The sequence below is a fragment of the Chiloscyllium punctatum genome, chromosome 39, assembly GCF_047496795.1.
Source record: "Chiloscyllium punctatum isolate Juve2018m chromosome 39, sChiPun1.3, whole genome shotgun sequence".
Classification (NCBI taxonomy): domain Eukaryota; kingdom Metazoa; phylum Chordata; class Chondrichthyes; order Orectolobiformes; family Hemiscylliidae; genus Chiloscyllium; species Chiloscyllium punctatum.
The window spans coordinates 41340060-41362576 of NC_092777.1; the positions used below are offsets into that span (position 1 = coordinate 41340060).

General features: G+C 40.2%; 1 protein-coding gene across 2 annotated transcripts in view; it reads left to right on the plus strand.

Annotated features, from left to right (window-relative positions):
* The window catches only part of ccdc57 (coiled-coil domain containing 57), a 183516-nt gene that overhangs the window by 137330 nt on the left and 23669 nt on the right, over positions 1–22517 (plus strand). For both annotated transcript variants that reach the window (XM_072558516.1, XM_072558517.1), the window contains 6 exons: positions 6910–7010; positions 9474–9674; positions 11487–11543; positions 13394–13622; positions 13853–13977; positions 14350–14472. In XM_072558516.1, the coding sequence (XP_072414617.1) occupies positions 6910–7010; positions 9474–9674; positions 11487–11543; positions 13394–13622; positions 13853–13977; positions 14350–14472 (836 nt within the window). The remainder of the gene's footprint in view (positions 1–6909; positions 7011–9473; positions 9675–11486; positions 11544–13393; positions 13623–13852; positions 13978–14349; positions 14473–22517) is intronic.

The following is a 22517-nucleotide window of genomic DNA, read 5'->3' on the forward strand; positions in this document are numbered from 1 at the left end:
TGAGAGAGGGTGCCCTAGAAGGGTCTTCAAATGAGGCTATTTGGGTAGAACTTAGAAATAAAGAAAAGGAGCAGTTACCTTGCTGGGATTGTACAACAGACTACCAAAATGTTCGAGGGAGATAGCGGACCTCATGTATAAGCAAATCATAGAAAGGTGTGAGAGAAGCAGGGTTATAGTTGTAGGCAACATCAACTTTGCTAGTATTAACTGGGATTGCCTTAGTATGAAAAGATTAGATGGGATGGAATTTTCAAAGTGCATCCAGGAGAGCTGTGTCAGTATGTAGATAGTCCAGCTAGAGATGGGGCAGATCTAGACCTAATCCTAAGGAATGAAGCTGGTCAAGTGGTTGAAGATTCAGTGGATGAGCATTTTGGGGATAATGACCATAACCTTGTGTGTTTCAAAGACATTATGAATAAGGACAGTGCAGAAGTTAAGTGTTTAAACTGGAGGAAAGCTAATTTCAATTTCATTAGATGGGATTGGAAGGTTGGGCTGAAGGGCCTGTTTCCACATTGTAAGTAATCTAATCTAATCTAATCTAATCTCACAAAGAAAGACTGGGAGCAGTTACTTGGATCCAAACTTGGCTTCCAAATAGGAGGCAAAGGATGATGGTGGAAGGTTGTTTTTGTAATTGGAAGCCCATAACCATCAGTATGTCACATGGTTCAGTGTTGGGACCCTTACTGTTGTTATATAAATTAAAAACTTGAATGTAGAAGGCATAATTAGTAATTGCAAGGTTTGTGAAGGATTGTAGCTCAGGTTGAGGTTTAGGGTGTAGGTTTGCTCGCTGAGCTGTAGGTTTGATATCCAGACGTTTCATTACCTGGCTAGGTAACATCATCAGTGGCGACCTCCAAGTGAAGCGAAGCTGTTGTCTCCTGCTTTCTATTTATATCTTTCTCCTGGATGGGGTTCCTGGGGTTTGTGGTGATGTCATTTCCTGTTTGTTTTCTGAGGGGTTGATAGATGGCGTCTAGATCTATGCGTTAGTTTATGGCATTGTGGTTGGAGTGCCAGCCCTCTAGGAATTCTCTGGCATGTCTTTGCTTAGCCTGTCCCAGGATAGATGTGTTGTCCCAGTCGAAATGGTGGTTTTTTTCATCCGTGTGTAGGGCTACGAGGAGAGAGGGTAGTGTCTTTTTGTGGCTAGCTGGTGTTCGTGTATACTGGTGGCTAATTTTCTTCGTGTTTGTCCTACGCAGTGTTTGTGGCAGTCCTTGCATAGAATTTTGTAGATGACATTGGTTTTGTCCATGGGTTGTACTGGGTCTTTTAAGTTTGTTAGTTTTTGTTGGAGAGTGTTGGTGGGTTTGTGTGCTGCTAGGATTCCGAGGGGTCTTAGTAGTCTGGCTGTCATTTCTGAAACTTCCGAAAGAAACCGACAACAAACTCGCATTCCTGGATGTCACAGTCGAAAGAAAGGACAACGGAGAACTACAAACCTGTGTATACAGAAAACCGACAAACACTGACCAAATACTTAACTACACCAGCAACCATCCCAACACACACAAACGAAGCTGTATCACAACACTATTCCAACGAGCCACCACACACTGCAGCACAGACGAACTTTGGAAAACAGAGAAGAACCACCTATACAACGTATTCAAGAAGAACGGATACTCAAATAATAGTGCATAGATTCCTCAAGAACAAACCACGACAAGCAGACCAAACACAGCCAGAAACCCTAACCACCTTACTGTACATCAAAGAAGTTTCAGAAATGACAGCCAGACTACTAAGACCCCTCAGAATCCCAGTAGCACACAAACCCACCAACACTCTCAAACAAAAACTAACAAACTTAAAAGACCCAGTACAACCCATGGACAAAACCAAAGTCATCTACAAAATTCTATGCAAGGACTGCCACAAACACTGCGTAGGACAAACAGGAAGAAAGTTAGCCACCAGGATGCACGAACACCAGCTAGCCACAAAAAGACACGACCCTCTTTCCCTCGTATCCCTACACACGGATGGGAAAAAAAACTCCATTTCGACTGGGACAACACATCTATCCTGGGACAGGCTAAGCAAAGACATGACAGAGAATTTCTAGAGGCCTGGCACTCCAACCACAACGCCATAAACAAACACACCGATCTAGATGCCACCTATCAACCCCTCAGAAAACGAACAGGAAATGACATCACCACAAACCCCAGGAACCCCATCCAGGAGAAGGATATAAATAGAAAGCAGGAGACAACAGCTTTGCTTCACTTGGAGGTCGCCACTGATGATGTTACCTAGCCAGGTAATGAAACGTCTGGACATGAAACCTACAGCTCAGCGAGCAAACCTACACCCGTATAATTAGTAAGTTTTTGCAAATGACATAAAAATTGATGGTGGTGTTGATGGTGAAGAGGATGGTCTGAGGTTACAGTTTGATATTGATCAGCTGGTAAAATGGACAGAGCAATGACAGATGAAAAGTAGGAGTCCTTTAAAAGTAGTATAGTGAGAATTCAAGGCCAATATGTTTCTCTTAAGAGCAAGGGCTGTAAGCCTGCGGAACCCTGGATGTCAAGGAATATAAAGAGTTGAAAAGTGTGGCGCTGGAAAAACACAGCTGGTCAGGCAGCATCCGTGGAGCAGAGGATGACATTTCGGGCATCAGCCCTCCATCGGGAAGGGGGCTGAGAGAGGGTGGGGGTGAGGCTGTTGAGGAGGTAGTTGGGAAGGCGATAGGTGATGCAGGTGGGTGTGATTGTGATTGGTCGGTGGGGAGGGTGGAGCGGATAGGTGGGAAGCAAGATGAACAGGTGGGACAGATCAAGAGGGCGGTGCTGAGTTGGAGGGTTGGATCTGGGATGAGGTGGGGGGAGGGAAGATAAGGAAACTGGTGAAGTCAACATTGATACTGTGTGGTTGAAGGGTCCTAAGGCAGAAGATGAGATGTTCTTCCTCCTGCCATTAGGTGGCTTGGATTTGGCAATGGAGGTGGCCCAGAACTTGCATGTCCTTGATGGACTGGGAGGGGGAGTTGAAGTGGTCAGCCACAGGGTGGTGGGCTTGTTGGGGTGTGTCCCCCAGAAATGTTCCCTGAAAGGCTCAAGTTTGCGTTCCATCTCCCCAGTGTAGAGGAGACCACATCAGGAGCAATAGACACAGTAGGTGAGGAATACAGAAAGGTTGATAAAGAAAAAGAAGAAAGCGTATGTCAGATATAGTGCATTTAAAAAGGAGACAGGCTCTTCAAAAGTACAGAAAGTATAGAAGGTTACGTAAAAAGGAAATGAGAAGGGCAAAGAGGTGTCATATCTTTGGCAGATGGGATCAAGGAAAACCCCAAAGCTTTTTATAAGTTTATTAAAAGTGGGAGAATTACCAGAGAAAAAGGGGGACCTATTAGAAACCAAAGGGGCAACATGTGCATGGAGCCAGTGGACATGTAAATAAATATTTCTCATTTGTATTCACAAAGGAGAAAGACGCTGTAACTAGGGATTTCAGTTGGGATGGTGAGGTTCTGGAAAACATTAATCTTAATGAGGAAGAGATAGTAGATGTCTTAGCAGGCATTTAGGGCCATAAATCCCTGAATTGCATCCCAAGCTGTTATGGGAGGCAAGGGAGGAGATTGCTGGAGCCCTGGCAAATATTGCTGGCCACAGGTGACTTGGGGATCGCTAATGTGGTTCCTTTGTTCAAGAAGGTCAGCAAGGATGGGGCAGGTAATTACAGATGAGTTCGTTTGACCTCAGTAGTAGGAAATTATTGGAAAAACTTCTGAAGGAAAGATTAATCAAATAATTTAGACAGGCAGGGATTGATCAAGGATGATCAGCACCGATATTTAGTGGAAGATCCTGTTTGACTGATTTAATTGAGACTTTTGAAAAGGTGAGTAAATATATTGAAAAGGGTAATGTAGTTGATTTTACATGGACTTTAATTAGGCCTTTGACAAGGTCTCATGTGGAATGCTGGTCCAAAAGGTAAGAACCTAGGGGATCCAAAGCAAGTTGCAAACTGGATCCAAAATTGGCTTACAAATAGGAGGCAAAGGATGACAGTGGAGGGTTTTTGTAATTGGAAGCCTGTGAACAGCAGTGTACCACATGGTTCGGTGATGAGACCCTTACTGTTTTATTATGTGCATTAATGACTTGGATGTGAATATGGAAGGTGCCGGAGAAATGTCCTGTTTCCAAGAAACCTTGTACACAGACCTTGTGAAATTACACATTTGTTTATTTCATGATATCGTGGGAAGAGGTCAATGACTGCTCATCTCAGAATGGCCGCTCAGCACTGATGAGTTTTAACCTCTTCCCTTAGCTACAGGCATATAAAGGGTTACAACAAATGGCTGATTGTTTGTTACAGAACAATACAGGTCTAACTATGATAGATGGTTTAACAATATTAAAAGGCTAACAACACTACTGGTCTAACAACATTGATTAATTGAACAATTGAAACTGATCAGGTGGCATCCTGTTCATAGTAGCAAGTGGTCAGAGACTATCAATAATAAATAGTTTGGACATCTTGTCTGCAGGGGTATTGTTTTAGCTGGAGTTCTCATGAGGAAAGAGACCACTCGGGGGACTCGTCAGTGGATGCGGTTTGTACCGCATCAGTGAATACAGTACAACTGCATTTGTCAGTGAGAGAATCCAATTAGCAGGCCATTTGACTAAATTGTTTCCTCTGGTCAGGAAATTGGCTTTCATAGCCAATTCCTGTGAATGGCTTCAGCAAATTAGCTTGTATGTCTCCTATAAGCAGGAAAAATGGCTTCCACAATCAAAATGGTTTCCCTTCTCCCACAGAAAGTATCATTAGTAAGTTTGCAGAAGACATGAAAATTGGTGATGTTGTTAATAGTGAAGAGGATGATCTCAGGCTACTGTCTGATATTGATCAGCTGGTAAAATTGGCAGAGCAATGGCAGATTAGAATTCAATCCAATTGTGCAAGGTGATGCATTTTGAGAGGTCTAAAAAGGGAATAATATATGCATTTTATGGTAGGTCCTTAGGGAGTACTGAAGAACTAAGGGAGAAAATGAGGACTGCAGATGGTGGAGATCAGTCCAAAAAGTGTGGTGCTGGAAAAGCACAGCCAATCAGGCAGCATCCGCGGATGGTGAAGAGCTTATGTTTGAAACGTCGACTCTCCTGCTCTTTGGATGCTGCCTGACCGGCTGTACTTTTCCAGTGCCATACCTTTTGACTCTGAAGAACAAAGGGACCTTGGTGTACAAGTCCGTAGATTCCTGAAGGTATCAGCACAGGTAGACAGGGTGGTTAATGGGGTTTATGCCTTCATTAGCCAGGACAAAGAATCTAGAAGCAAGAAAGCCTCATTATTAATTTATAAAATATTGGTCAGGCCACAGTTGGAATACTGTGTGCAGTCTAGTTGCCATATGATCAGAGGAATGTGATTGGCAGGAGTAAGTAGTTTAGAGGAGATCTGAGGAAAACTTTTTTTCACCCAGACAGTGGTAGATATTTGGAACATGCTGCTGAGAGGGTGGTGGAGGCTCTCTCAATGTTTGAGGCATCTGGATGAGTACATAAAATGACAGGGCATAGTAAGCTGCGGACCAAATGCAGGTAAATGAAATTAGTGTGGTTTGGTTTTTGTTGGTTGGCATAGACATGGTAGACTGAAGGGACTATTTCCATGCTGGATGACACTATGACTCTAACTTCTTTTCCTATATATTCTTGGACTTTGCTTAGGCACAGTATGTTAATGAGAAACAACATCTAAAAGCTTAGTGTTAGTTTCCAAATGTTCCCCTTAGCTGTACAACAGCACCATTTCCTTCAATCAGTGCACTCTCTCTAAAATGTCAGACTGCTGTCCGACATCCAATACTGGATATGTAGAAATTTCCCCCAGTTAAATATTGTGAGTGTTAATTGTATAAATTACATTTGAGTGTCTTCTGATGAAGGTGGTAGCATTAGAAACTTTATGTGAAGGCACTTAGGGCTCTGGTGACGTAGTGTTAGTGTCCCTATCTCTGAAACAGGAGTCAGGGTTCAAATCTCCCCCCGCTCCAGAGATGAGTAATAACATCTCTGAACATGTTTATTAGAATTATTGACATGAAAGCCCTTGTGATACAATGGTATTGTACCTACCTCTGAGCCAAGAGACCTGTGTTGAAGTCATACCTACTCTAGGTGTGCCTAATACCATTTCTGAATGGACTGATTAGAAAATATCAACATTTCTAATGTTCCAGTTTGTTAATAAATCTAAGCTACGTAAAGGTTGGCTTCTGGACGATTTACAAACAGCTGGTTGTAAGAGGTTTAACTTGGTAACTGGGAATTATTGTTTAAAGGTGAAAGAAAAGAGGTGTCAGTCTTAACTCCGTTTGGATTTATTAAACAAATGAAATACAACTGATATGACTCAAAACCTTACAATCTCCACTTGTAGTCACTTAAACTTAGGTTTTCTAATAAGAGGGAAGACCAAACTATTCCCATAGATTGTCACCACGCATTTAATTCCCGAGCTATCAATTCTATTCTCCTGCCTGGTAAGTGACTGAGACTAAGCCAGATTGTTTGCAACACTGGTGTTAAACTTGAGCCTGAAATTATCTTCCAACTATACACCTCTACTGCGATGAGGACCACCTGTCCACCATCTCCATAACATTGCCTGACAACACATTTAACAATTTTCAATCCATGGCCTTCTAGGGAACAGCATTTCACAATTTACATCTCTTACTGATATTATTCATAGTGGCAAAAGCTTAAATCCTTCACTTTGGAGTTTAAGCCCATATCATTTTGCTATTTAGCCTTGGCTATATAAATGTGTCTCAATAACATTGAAAGGTTTAATTCTGTACTTTAAATATATTTTATACGTTATCCCTTCTTTTCCTTTTTATGTTAGCTAGCCTTCGTGCTGAAAAGATCTCTATAGCTGCTACTACAAAGAAGCATGAAGCTAGGATTGTACATTTGAACTCTCTGGTAATGCAGCTCACACAACAGGTAATGTACTACAATAATCTGGATAATTCATACAGAAACCTATTGTGAAATTGCCTCAAAACAGCCAGACATATCTTTTCACCTGCCATGGCTAAAATTTACGAGCTAGTCTGAATCATCAGCTGAAAGAATAAGACTGCCCATTCTTGCTGATTCAGTAAAATAGTTTGTCAAAGCCCAATTAATACAGACAATTCAAGACAACTTGCATCTCCACGAGGTTGCAGAAAAGATAAACTAAAAAACATGTACTTCTGCCATTAAGTATGACAGTTTTGAAATTGCTGACTATAGTCAAAGATAGAATTCATCATGGTGAATATAATTGTCAATGATTTTCTACTTTTATGAACACCCTGTGAAATTAAGTTGCAGAACCATTTACCATGAATAAAAAAACGAATGAACCTGCACATGTGTAGTATATTTTAGGAAACAAAGATATTCCAAAATGCTTTCCAGTCAGTAAAATAATGATAATTGTGTTGTAAAGTCCCCATAGTCTTACCAACCCATAGGGCTGCTCTCCCATCAGAGAGAGACGACCGGCTGTGGTTTAACATGAGGGTCACGACGCTTCAGGTGTGGGGAGAAGTTGAGAAAGACAGTCCTTCATGGCAACCTCACTTGGTTCAGGAATTAATCTCATGCTGTTGGTGTCACTATGCATTGCCAGCTAGCCTCCAGCCAGTTGAGCTAACTGGCTCCCAAGAAGGTAAAGGGCTAAGCTGTCAATTAGAGAGACACAACTGGTGGTGGCTTAACCTGAGGGTCTCCGCGGCACAGGCAAGAGCAGAGGTTGAGAAGGAGCATTCTCCATGGTAACCTCAGCTGGTGTAGGGAATTAAACCCATACTGTTGGCTTCAGTCTGCATTGCAAACCAGCCATCCAGCTAACTGAACTAATATTTGCAGCGCATTCCAGATCCAAACTATCTGCTGCATGAAATGATTTTTCTCCTGTTGCCCTTGTGTTTTTTTGCTAATCACTTTGAACTGATGGCCTCTGGTTCTTGAGTCTTCTGTCAATGAAACAATTTCTCCTTGTCCTTTCACCTTCAATATTTTGTATACAATAACCCTTAATTCTCACCAGTCCTTGTACTTGTCACAAAGAAACGCTTCATTATTCCATACAAACTTCACACTTTCCTGCAGTAAATTGCAAGCCTGTCCTTGCCCTCTTGAGTTTTATTGCTATACTCCTCACATATTGCAATATTTTCAAGTGTTATGCCATCAGCATGGTAGCTATTATTCATAGGTGAGTCTTGATGAGTATTGTTTGGCTATTGAACTGTAGGAGCATTACATCTGCATTTTATTTGACTCTTTTATATGCATTCCCAACAGGATCACTCATTAATTTCTCCTCTAATCCAGAGGACACTGCTACCAAGTGATGCAGTCTAGCCAAAATAATCTAGTTTGGATACAGACCAGAGATTGAATATGGACATTTTCTGGGCTGTAAGAGATAGTTATGCACTGCTTAAACTTTCAGAGTCTTTGTGGGAAATATGATGTGTGTTCTATCACAGTCCTAGAGTTAAGATTACATAAATTACTCTTGCTTGTTTTCATGGGTGTTAATCTCTTTACGGACTAAACATTGACACAGTTTCTGTAAGCATGTAGCCCCGCCATGAACTGAAACCTGAGTGTTGCACTCTTTAAAATTTTGTGCATGTAGATCAGTTTTAATAATTGATTCCTAGAGAATACTGAATGTCCTCTAAATCTTTAATGAGTTTAGAGAATGAAAATTATCGCCAGGGCATTGTACTTACTTCAGGCTAAACTACTCCATGTCAGAAATATGCCTATTTTTGAGGTGATGGTTCTTTAATTAAAATGAGACGGGGCTTCCATTTATCTCCAGGAGGAAGCCCTGCCTCATAGAGCTGCTGGAAATGGGAAGCCAGTTGCTCTGCACATTGGCACCACCAACTGGAATAGTGGCCATGCTCTAGATCAGGTCGGTCATAGGGATAGTGTTCTGTAATAGATCTGAACATGCAGATGGAACTTCCATGGTTGGATACCCACACAACACAGCTGTTTGTAAAATCACAGTGGGAACAGGGTTGGGTAGGTCAGTGATAGAAGGGCTTACAGCCTGAATGGCATGCTGCCCTAATTTACTGATGCACCCACCTGTTTTCCTGCACACAGTTGTCATAAAATTCAGTCAATTATGTACTGGTATAAAGCTGTAAATTGTTTTCGAGTATAATGTGTGGAATTTGAAAATATAAACTTCATGGCTTACTATGTATGCTGACAATTGTTAGCTGTTCTTCAATTATGATAAAAACCATATGCAACATAAGAGGCTTCTCACTGCCAATTGAAAATAAGATTACAAGAGAACCTTATGCTCTGATTTAACATCTATTTAAATGGGAGTCTGAAATTGACCTCTTTTACCTGCAATTCTGTAATGTTTCTGTTTCTTCACAGTTACGTCAGAAGCAGGTTGAAATTGACCAATTGCGATATGAGTTAACTAGTCAACAACAGCGAACAAGTGCAGAAATTGTGAGGTTAAATGAGCGAATTGCTGAACTAGAATTACAGTTGGTCGAAGCACACAGAGAGGCAGATGAATACTTTAAGGGGAACCTTCAACAAAATGCAGAAGCTGTGGCTTTAGGAAATGAGGTAATGAGTTAAATTCTGTCTCTAAATCCCAAAATAAACATGTTTCATTTCTGAGACCTTTTTTCCTGTTAGTACATGTTTCTAAAGCCTCTCTTCTGTCATCCAGCTCATTGTGACGGCACACACGGTTTCCATTCTTTTCTGTCCAGTTGTAGTCAGAAGATTATCCACAGTGGCTCCTTCCTATTTCTCATCCACATGCTGGCTCTTGGCAACATCATGTATAAACCCAACTGCTAGTACACCTGTACAATGATGATGTGAAGCTCAGCTTCACCATTCACTCTCAACTTCTTCACTGTATGTGAATTTTCGTGATCCTCGAATGACAACCAGTCTTGAATGAGCAGAAACTTCCTCTGGTTATTTATTGAGGAGACAAAAGTAGTTGTTTTGTGTTCCTGTCAAAACTTTCACTCCTTAGCTATCAACTCTGTTCAGTCCCTCTCTATCATTTTCTAAAGTTCAACCAGACCAGGTAGAGCCCTGGCATCCTATCTGTGCTGAGCTCCTGCACGTGTATCAACCAGACTAGTTTCCTGGTCAAGAATGCTTCTGTCCATCCTCAGGTAATCCTGTATCAACTCCTGGCTCAATTTATCTACCAAAACCCTTATCCATGCATTTGGTACTTCTGAACTTGACTATTTTAATGTTTTCCTGGCTGACATTCCTTATTCCACACTCCATGAATTAGAATACACTCAAAGGATCCCAGTGCTATCTGATCTATATTGGTCCAACATTACCACGGTTTTTAAATCCTGCTTTTTAAATCTCTCCACACCTCAACTTTCAATCCTCCAGAATTCGTGTACCTCTTTATTTCTGGCCTTTTCGTCCTGATTTTAATTACACATTAATCACCAATTGTTAGTGACCATATGTTCAGCTACTGATGTCCTAACCTCTGGGATTCCTTCCCCAAACCGCTCCACCTTCTTACTAGCCTCTTCTTTTAAGGATCTCCTTAATCAAAATGTGTTCATCTGCTGTAATATATTCTTGTGCGGCATGGCATCAAATTTTGTTTGATGACATTCCTCTGAAGTGCCTTGGAATGTTTTACTGCATTTAAAGGTGTTATATCAAATGCAAACTGTTGGCTGGGATCAATAAACAAATGACTTCAACAGAAGAGTTATTGAAGTAATCCTTGGCTCTGCCAAAATATTCCTGAAATGTCAGCAATGAGGAGAATGAGCATTTCCTGTTTCTGAAAAAAAAGTGCTTTGACTTCACTTAGTACCTGCCATAATACTGATGTAGTTTCTGACAAATGGTCCTCTCTTGTCAAATTATTAATCCAAGCTAGAAGTACTTGTGCATGTAAGGTGTATCTCCTTAGGTAGAACCTAAGCTACAGTACATCTTGGTTTTTGGATTGTATGTTGTATTGAAAATGTTTGAGGACAGGTTTTATGATACTTATGCAAAGTTAACTATTAATAATGATGAAGTTAAAAATCTCACAACACCAGGTTATGGTCCAACAGGTTTATGTGGAAGTACTAGCTTTCTGAGTACTGCTCCTTCATTAAATAGTTGTGGAGCAGGATTATAAGACAGAGAATGTATAGCAAAAGATCACAGTGTCATGCAACTGAAACGATATATGGAACAAACCTAAACATCTACCAACCTCTGGGTTATGAAGGAGCAGTGCTCCAAAACATTGTACTTCCAAATAAACCTGTTGGACTATAACCTGGTGTTGTGATTTTTAACTTTGTCCACCACAGTCCAACACCAGCACTTCGACATAAGTTTTTCCTTTCAAAATTATTATGTCAAAATTAATCTTCTTTCCAGGTTTCCGCTCTGAAACTGGATTTGGTGAGTGGCTGTACTCCAGTTGTGGTTGAACAGGTAAATATTTACTTCATAGCCATTATTCACAAGGCATCTAGTTATGAATAAATCCTTTACACCTAGATTTCCCTCTGAGTGTTTAATCTGTACACATTTTCCTTCACTGGCCTAGTTTAATGTGCTATTGCCCATGGAGAAGAATTGATGCACTGCATAATAGGTATTGACCCTGTATATGCATTCAAACAAAACACTTCAGTGTTATTGTACATGGCCCAATTTAGAATTACAAAATCATAATGTGTGTGTGTGTGTGTAGCACATTTGAATCTTTGTTAATACGCAGAAAAAGGAGTTAAATGTTTAAAACTGTCAAAATAATTTTTTCATTCAAACTTCTCCCAAAGGCCTTCAAAATCTTAAGAAATAATTGGACTTGTATTGATTTTGGATTCCAATAAACTTGACAATATTGGGGCATTATTAATCTGAATATCTAGTACACAGTGCATTTTTTAAAAATTGAAATCAGTTTGCAGGTAGATAACAAACATTCCCATATCAAATCAATTACTTGAATTTAGTTCAGTTTGAAGGAATGTGGATCTATACGTAAATCCTATGAGCCCCTTACTTGTTAAGTTTGAACCAAGTGTGTTTTTACCACAGTGCACTTATTTGGATTTATTTTACAATTCATTGGTTTGTTATAGACTTATATTAATGAACATGCAACATAGTAACAGAGTTAAAAGTTCCTGTTTAAAAAAACTTTTCAACATTCTTCATTGCTTCCTTCCAATATAAATGCTACAGATCCTGGGGCTACCTGTTAACTGGGCTTTCTTGCAGCAACATACAGGATTGACACATTTCTCTCTCTATGCACCACATCAAATTTAATTTATCAAATAATAGTCATACAGCACCGAAAGAGGCCTTTTTGTTAATGGAGCCTATGCTGACCACTTAAAATATCATCAATTCTTCCTACTGACTGCTCTTTCCCCATTGCCCTTCAATTTTTCCTTTCCAAGCGTCAATTCTATTTTTGAAAATTACCATTGAATCTGCTTTGATCAGTAAATCTGAAAAGACCGTTGTAGCTTTATTTACCATGACCATGCTCTAATATAACATGCGTGACATGCAAATAGTATGTACATACCGTACGTGAGCAGTATAAAAAATATGTGCATAAAAATCTTGGCCACAAACAGGCAGTAATTCATCATGCTAAATGTTTGAAGCATTTTAACAAGTGTGAGGGGAGGTCATGTATGTAGCTAACTTGTTTTGTAAATTGGTTACTGAATGTGATTCTTTGAATACAGACTACCATTTTTGATCTCCAATTTACGCCCTCTTTTAAACACACTGAAGTTCAGTGGTAGGTTTACACTAACTGGTGGAGACAATGCCACCAAGAATGACAAGTTGACACTAGTTCCCTAGTGCAATCAATGAGCATCCTTTTCTAATGCAGTATAAATTGTTGCTCCGTTTGAAATTTGGCATTCTTATGTCTGTCCTGAAGAATTCAGGATGAAAAGCTTCAACAGCATGTCTCTTTTTTTTTAGCAATACAATGGAGAGAGGCTGATAGTGCAGAAGGAAGGGTGGATTAAATTACAAAAGGGTAAATTTCATGGGTAAGACTAAAAGGAGTGCTAATGCAACAAGTAAAGAGGCAAAAGCTGAATGTCAAGGAGATGTGAACGGCAGGATCCTAATAGCTGAAAAAAGAAAGTTATATCCTTGTGCTTTGAAACATTTTAGAAGCAATTAAGTCATCAAAATTGCCAAGAACGAATCTCAGAACGACACTTAAATCTTTGTTGTTTTTATCCCATCAAATGTAGCTTCAGGAGTGAGTTGGTGATTACTCATTGGTTTCTCTTCTCCAGACTCAAGTCATCAAGGAACTTCAGTCAGAAATTCTGCAACTACGACAACAACTGGTTCACTCAAAATTGGTTAACAGTCCTTCGAAGCAGCAAAGCTCTACCGTGTCTGTTTTGCAAGGCAAACTAAAGCAGGCAGCTCGCTACATCAGTCAGATATCCCGTGACAAACAGCAATTGATTGAGATGGGGAACCGACTCCGTGCAGAACTGGTTAGATCTAAATTAGATGGTATGTTATCAGTTATACCACTCATGGTTTTCAGGTTTAAAAGAATTGTATTTTATACAATAGCATATTATAAATTCAGTAAATACAGTAGAATGTCAATCTCATAGCTCAGTTCCAATTAGAGATATATATTTTCTGCACCTCATTGCCATTTACATCCTAAGATCATGTTTTCATTATTTTGCAGATACTGTTAAATTCAATTATTTAACTACATCTTTCACTTGCAGGTTGTCAGCACTCTGTGGCTGTTGGCCACTCAGCTCCTCCTGCGCAGTCTCCCAGAGAGCTAGCACAGGAAGTGCAGAATCGTCTGTCCACTTTGGAGCACTTACAGTACCAACTCACTACACAGGTGATGATCATCTTAGTGTATGTAATACTTCTCAAGCTCTTACTCAAAGTGCCTCTCTTAAAGTGCACTGTGCATTTTATCATAAAATTATTTTGTGTTAAATTGAATTTTCTTCTTTTCCCTTGCTTTTTAGGATAGTTTTGCCTAATCTTTAGGTTTGCTAGACACCCACAACTGATAACTGTGCAGTGCAATTTCTACCAATATTGTTGGAAAGAGAAAAATTGTTTGCTGGGTACCTTTGCTTCTTCACTGTGACTAGAGTAACATTTAGATTTTGGTTTCCTTTTATATTTTGTTAATTCCATCAATAGTTCACTGCTGAACTTCTTTTTGGATTCTTAACTATAGAGGGGTGTTGTATGATTTCAGGAGTTGCAGTATGCACAGCTGAAACAAGTTCCCCTTACAGTACAGCAGTATTCATCGGAGAGTGAAAATGGCCGGAATGCCCAGGATAAGAAGACTGAAACAAAAGAACATACCAAGAATGTGGTAAGATGCTGGATGTCACAAAGCTGGTCTTTTTTATCTAAAAGCTGTTCCTTTTCTTTCAGAGGGGCCAATATCAGGCCGGGCTCCAAAAAAGCCGAGTGTGGTATAGTGAGATGAAAGGCCTTTTTGTTTATACGTAAACAGATGAGTCTTTAGGCCAAAGCTTTTATGTTTTTTGAAGTAACCTGTATAAGTCAATGGGGTGTGGCCAGCTAGCTAGCTGAGCAGTTCAGTCCAGAACTAGTTCAGAAGTTCAGCTGTGGGCTGTGTGGAAACAGGCTGGTAGACTCTCTCTTCTTCTGCCCTTCTAACTTCGACCTGTTTCATTTTCCCTGTGTTTAATGGGTTTGGTTATCGGTACTGTTGTGTATTTTCTGAACAACATTATTCAGTCTAGTTTGGATAGACTGAGTTCTGTAGGTGTTCTTTATTCTGTTCTTTGTGTTTCATTGTGTAATTTTGTGAATAAATTTTTGTCTGTTTTAAAACCTGGTAGTCAACCAAGCTAACTTACTCTGGGTAACTTTCACTGTACACTTACTGAAACAAATTGCAAAGTTATGGTCTGGGCTGCCTGCTTAAGAATGTTTTGAGTGGTCTGACCTAGTCCATAAAAAATTAAGGGCTCTTTGCAGGATTTTAAACAGTGAATGGTAGGTGCTAGTGTCTTTATTTTGGATGTTGGCTTGGTTGGGTAAACGAAGCTTGGGTTAATAATGACTCTTTCAGTCATCAAACGGTTTCTGGGTGTGACTTTGGAAGTTTTGCAGAAGGTGAATAAAACCAAGCTGCAGGGATTAGCAGAGACGCTGGGATTAGAGCTGTTTCCTTCTGTGAGGAAAGGAGAGATAATTACAGCAGTAGCTCAGCATTTAAACTTGCTGGAGAAACCTTCAGAATTTGTAAAGTTGGGAAGAATTCAGTTGCAAATGAAGCAGCTTGAGTTAGAGGCAAGAGATCGGGAACGGGCAACAGAAATGAGACAGTTTGAGTTATGGTTAAAAGAGAAGAGAAAGAAAACGAATGAAGGGCTTTAGCAGAGAAGAAAGAAAAAGAGAGAGAGAGTTTGAACTTCAAAAATGTCACTTAAAAAGGAAAGTCAACTGAAAAGGAAGGAGGTGAAGGCTGAAGGCAAGTCTAGTGAGGAAGACAGTGGGGATGAGCAAATCCATGGTGGGTGAAAGGCTGATGAGAAACTGTTTAAGTATGTTCAAGCTTTGCCTACATTTGATGAGAAGGATGTGGAAGCCTTTTTCATCTCATTTGAAAAAGTGGCTAAACAAATGTAATGGCCAGTGGCAATGTGGGTTTTCTTGGACCCAAACAAAACTTGTAGGTATGGCTAGTGAGATATTTGCACCCCTTTCAGAGGAGGTATCTGGAGAGTATGAGGAAGTGAAAAAACCCATATTAAGTGCATATGAGCTTGTACCAGAAGCCTACAGACAACGTTTCAGGAATCTAAGGAGGGACCCTGGTCAAACCTGTAATGAGTTTGAAAGGATTAAACTGAGTAACTTTGATGGACAGATACGAGCTTTAAAAATAGAGCAAACCTATGACACCCTTAGAGACAATTATTTTGGAGAAATTCAAAATTTAACTGCCTGTAGAAGAGCAGAGAGTGAAAAGGGCAAGGTTAGCAGCTGAAGTAGCTGATGATTATGAGCTGGTCCATAAAACAGTTTGACTTCCTCAATCAATTTCAGTCCATGAGGGATAGAAATTGGAGCAAAGAGAAATCTTCACATGGAAAATGAAAGATTGATCTCAGTGAAGATCATGAGGAGAACTTACCAAAGGGTAAAAAGGAAACCCTTGAAGGGGACAAAGAAGTTAAAAAGCTCTAGTATTTACATTGTAATAAAGTGGGTCACTTTATAAAGTTGGTAGGCTAGGAGAAAGCCAGATGTAGGAAAACAGGCAAGCCTGGGAGTTTTGTTGGACGAGTAACAAAAGGCACAAGGAAAGTTAGACAACTGCCTCAGAGTGGAAAAGATGATCAGAGGTTAGTTATGGAGGAAGTACCAGATCTGCTTAAAAAATATACATGCAAGGGCAAAGTTTATTCACGCAGGCAAAGAGGTTACAATATTAAGAAATCCTCTCAGTCTGTGATGCTGAAGGATGAGGAGATATGTACTCCTGAAAGGCCTATTGCCAGAAAAGGTACTGGTAACAGGAATCCATGGTGAGACAAAAAGGGCTCAATTATGTAAAGTGAGGCTAGAGTGTCCAGAGAAGAGTGAAGAATTTGTGGTAGGAGTACTGGACAAACTCTCAACTCCAGGAATACAATTGCAATGATAGAGCTGATTCACCAGTAGGTGTGCTGCCTACTCTAGTTGAAAAGCCAGTGGAGATGCAGGCAACTGAAGAAATGAAGGATGTTTATCCAGGAATTTTCTCTGATTGTGTGGTCACAAGATCATCAAGGCACAAGCTGGAGCAGGAGAGATCAAAGGACACAGATAAGGAAGCTGATATAGCTTTATCAGGGACTTTTGTTGATCAGGTAAGTGGGACAGATCAGGAGCAAATAGGTAAACATGCAAGTATGTTTTACCTCTGCTAAGCTTATTGGGTTACAGCAGAAAGATGAGAACTTAATGTAGTTATATCAAGGGGTGGCTCAATGGTTAGCACTGCTGCCTCACAGCACCAGGGACCAAGGTTCGATTCCATCCTCAGGCGACTGTCTGTATGGAATTTGCACATTCTCCCCGTGTCTGCGTGGGTTTCCTCCGGGTGCTCCGGTTTCCTCCCACAGTCCAAAGATGTGCAGGTTAGGGGAATTGGCCATGCTAAATTGCCCATAGTGTTAGGTGATGGGGTAAATGTGGGGGAATTGGTCTGGGTGGGTTACTCTTCAGAGGGTCGGTGTGGACTTGTTGGGCCGAAGGGCCTATTTCCTCACTGTAAGTAGTCTAATCTAATCTAATCTAAATTGCCCATAGGTTTGGGTGCATTAGTCAGAGGGAACTGGGTCTGGGTGGGTTACTCTTCAGAGGGTCGGTGTGAACTTGTTGGGCCGAAGGGCCTGTTTACTGTAGGTAATCTAATCTAATCTAAAAGGCATATACAGAGAAGGAGAGTGAATGCATCCCTGTGTGTAATTACTTAACAAATGATGTCTTAATGAGGAAATGGAGAACATCACACATTCAAGCAGATGAGAAATGGGCAGAAGTTCATCAGATTATTTTTCCAGTAGTGTATAGAAAGAAGTGGTACATGAGCTATCACTTGGAGGTCATTTAGAGATGAGGAAAACACAGGCTAAAATACAAAGACATATTTACTGGCCTGGACTACACAAGGATCTAGTTGAATTTTGCCAGATGTGTCATACATGTCAGCTAATTGGAAAACCACAGGCAGTAATAAAACCTGCACCTTTAATACCTATTCCAACCCTTCACAGAGTCTTGATTGATTGCGTAGGTCCCCTACCTCGAACAAAAAGTGGGAATAAGTACTTATTAACAATAATGGATATATCAACTAGATTTCCAGAGGAAATCCCATTATGAAATATCACAGCTAAAAGGGTTGTAGAAGAATTAATCAAAGTTTTTACTAGATACGGACTACAATAGAGATCCATTCAGATCAAGGATCAAACTTGACATCCAGACTATTCAAGGAGGTGATGGATAACTTGGGAATAAAGCAATTCAAATCTACTGTGTACCATCCAGACTCGCAGGGAGTGCTAGAAAGATGGCATCAAACACTAAAGACCATGTTGAGGGCTTTGGTCAGGACTATCCAGATGATTAGAATAAGGGAGTTCTGTTTGAGCTTTTTGCGATCAAAGATGCACCGAATGAATCAACCAGATTCAGTTCATTTGAATTAATTGTTGGGCATGAAGTAAGTGGACTGTTAAAATTGATTAAGGAGGAATTAGTAAGTCAGAATTCAGAGTCCAGCCATTTGGACTATGTGTCAAATTGTAGAGAACGATTAAATTGAGCTAGAGAGTTGGCTGAACAGCATTCAAAAGTATCACAGCAGCCAATGAAATAGGAAGCTGATAAGAAATAAAAAAATTGCACATTTACATTTGGGGATAAGGTATTAATTTTACTTCCAGTAACAAGTGAACCTTTAAAAGCCAGGTGTAGTGGACTGTATCAAATCAAGAGGAAATTGAATAAGGTGAACTACTTGATAAGGACTCCAGACAGGAAGAAATCTCAAGAGTGTGTCATGTGAATATGCCCAAAAGGTATTTGACAGGGAAGGAAGGCAAGAGGAGAAGGTGTTACAGCACAGATGGAAGAACCAAGTTCAGAGGATTCTGAATTGGACATTCCTGAAATCAAATTGGACAATGAGGAAGTTGTCAAAAATTTGGATAAATTATTGAGTTACCTTCCACAAGAAAGACAAAATGATCTGAAAGAGTTATTACTATCAAATGGGGGGATATGCGGAAATAAACTGGGAAGTACTAACCTAATTGTGCATGATGTAGATATAGAAGATGCTGTTCTGATTAAGCAACATCCGTATAGGTATAACCCTCTAAAGCTGGCACAGGTTCAGAAGGAGATACAACACATGTTCCAAGATGGCATAATCCAAGTAAGTTACAGTGACTGGAGCTCACCCATAGTCATGGTGCCAAAGACAGATGGTACCAACAGTTATGTGTGGACTATCATAAAGATAATGCCGTTACAAAGACTGATGCATATCCAATTTCAAAGTTGGAGGACTGTGTTGAAAAAGTGGGACAAGCAGCTTACATTTCTAAGTTGGACTTGCTCAGAGGCTACTGGCAGGTAACTCTGTCAGAGACTGCAAAGGCAATTTCAGCTTTCATAATGCCAAATGGACTATTAACCATTCAAAGTTATGTTATTTGGTATGAAAAACGCTCCAGTCACTTTTCAGAGACTTCACTAATAAGGTCATTGCCGGTTACCCAACTGTGTTGTTTACAAATGTAGGTTTGCTCACTGAGCTGGAAGGTTCATTTTCAGATGTTTCTCACCATACTAGGTAACATCTTCAGTGAGCCTGCAGACAAAGCACTGCTGATGATTCCTGCTTCCTATTTAAATGTTTGGTTTTTGGGGGGTTGGTGATGTCATTTCCTGTGCTGATGTCATTTCCTGTTCTTTTTCTCAGGGGGTGGTAAATCAGGTCCAAGTCAATGTGTCTGTTGATCGAGTTCTGGTTGGAATGCCATGTTTCTAGGAATTGTCATGCGTCTCTGTTTCGCTTGTCCTAAGATCGGTGTGTTGTCCTTCCTCATCTGTATGCAAGGATACTAGTAGGAATAAGTAATGTCTTTTTGTGGCTAGTTTTTGTTCATGTATCCTGGTGGCTAGTTTTCTGCCTGTTTGTCCAATGTGCGGTTTGTTACAGTTCTTACACGGTATTTTGTAAATGACACATTACTCAGACCCCTTGGCATCATGGTAGCCCACAAGCCCACCAACACACTAAAACAGCTAATGAACTTCAAAGACCCTATACAGAAAACAAACAAAACTAATGTCATTTACAAAATACCGTGCAAGGACTGTAACAAATCCTACATTGAACAAACAGGCAGAAAACTAGCCACCAGGATACATGAACATGAACTAGACACAAAATGACATGACCCTCTCTCATGGTTCAAGAAGGCAACTCACCACCACCTTCTCAAGGGATGGGTAATAAATGCTGGCCAACCAGTAATGCTGACATCCCGTGAATGAATCTCTAAAAGGTTGATCCTTTCCACAGTCAAATGATGTTAATTGCGTCTTTTTTGTTTCTTCTTCCAGCCAAATAGATTCTGTCCTTGATCTCTTGGGCATCCTGTCTCTCCAGCACCACAATGTTCTCCTATATTAATACTGTCACCTTTCCTCCTTTCTTTCCTATCTTTCCTGAACAACTTCAATCTGAGAATAGCAAATATTCTTTATATTCTTTCTTCAAACCATATGGTATCACAACCACATCATATTTCCATGTGTCTATCTGTAGCTGCAACTCATCGGACACATTTACCAAACTCCATTTTGCCAGATATATATACAGTAACCCTAATTTAGAATTCACTACTTTGCTTATGCTGAATCCACCTTACTATTTCTTACTCAAGTGCTATCTGTCTCTTCCAATAGTCTATGCACCCTCATATCCCATTATTAGTCCCAGGTTAGTTTAAAGCAAAAACAGAAATTTCTGAAGAAATTCAGCAGGTCTAGCAGCATCTGTGGAGAGAAAGTAGAGTTAACATTTCAAGTTCAATGACCCTTTTTCAAAATGTCCAATTTAGTTTAAAGCCACCTCAATAGTACTTGTAAATCACCCTGCAGGTAAATTGGGTCTGGCTCTATTTTTGTACTCTGCCTGACCTACAAAGTTCCCTTCTTCCCCCAGAGCTGCTCCCTGCATCATAAAAATCAAACTCTCATCTGGCACCATCTCTCCAACCATATGTTTCCATATTCATTTACACAAAATGTTGGAAGTAATCCACAGATCATTACTTTTTGAGGGTTTGTTTGCTAATTTCTGATCTAGTTCCTTAAATCCCTGAGTCCAGCATTAACTTCCTCTTCCAATCTATATTAACAGTTATTTGGTAACACAAAACTAGAGCATTGCCAGAAAAAAGCTCCATTTTGTTGAAGCTTTTCATTTTTGCACCCATCACAATGATTCACAACATATAGCAATGTAATGGATATATAATTAGTTTGCAAGTGGACTCCAGTTGAGGCATTACAAATCTGGTGTACTCTCCTTGGAAACAACCCTTACAATCAGAAACCACTTCTCAAACAATCAGCACTCTCTTCTCATACATTATAAAAAGTTGTTTTCCCTTTATGTTGTTATTTCATGGGAATTATTTGGATGAGTGACAAAATACATTAGTATTTCTTGTGAATTGTGATAAATGATGAAAAATTTTGACCGAATGTGTCCTTGTTTTCACAATACTCGCTCTGTTTGCTGATATCAGTGTGGACCATCATTGCTGGCACTTCCCCCATCCCCCACAGGATGCTCTTTCAAGCCATTCAAGTGGGGTGGCATGGTGGCTCAGTGGTTAGCACTGCTGCCTCACAGCACCAAGGACTTGGGTTTGATTCCTGCCTTGGACAACTGTCTGTGTGGAGTTTGCATGTTCTCCCCATGTCTGCGTGGGTTTCCTCCGGGTGCTCCGGTTTCCTCCCACAATCTAAAGATATGCAGGTCAGGTAAATTGGCCACGCTACATTACTCATACCTTAGTACATTAGTCAGGGATAAATTTAGATTAGGGCAATGGGTCTGGGTGGGTTACCGTTCAGAGGGGCAGTGTGGACTTGTTGGGTCGAAGGGCCTGTTTCCATACTGTAGAGAATCTAATCATGTGACATTGTTTACCTGTTACCACAGAGACAACATATCATCCTGGATTCACATCTGTGGACAGAAATTCCTGAATGTTTGTCTAATTATCAAATTTCCTGTAACCTATTCTCTTTCAGCCTTCATGCCTCGTGTACAGCTGAGCACTCCCCAGATAAAGGTGAAGACTGCACTCTGGGGATTCTAACAATGTGTATCAAACAATTTTTTTTCAAACTGCCTGTTGATCATCTATTCCTTTTCTCCTTACATATTCTTAAATTGTAGGATGACCATATCTATAAACATGTGTTCAGAAAGCTCTCACCTCAACCACAATGACACTAACGGCTGCTTGATCTCTGAAACAGAGAGCTTCTATCACTGCAGGTGGACATGTGGTTATCTAGGACACAGGAAATTCCCATATGGAACAGGACGTGCACTGAATCTGCCATGCTATGTTAGATAATTTTTACTTCCTGTAAAGAGTCACCCGCCATCCATTTCTCGTCTTCTATTGTCACTTACGTGTAGGGAGGTTATTTGAAATCCTTAATGAAAAAATTGAAATTTTTAGTATGCCAACTCTTTAGACTAACTTGCTAACTTTGGAGAAATGGAGACAAAGATACAGTACTCGCCTGCAAATCAAATCACAGCCTCCCTGTAAAATCACAGTTTACAATTCC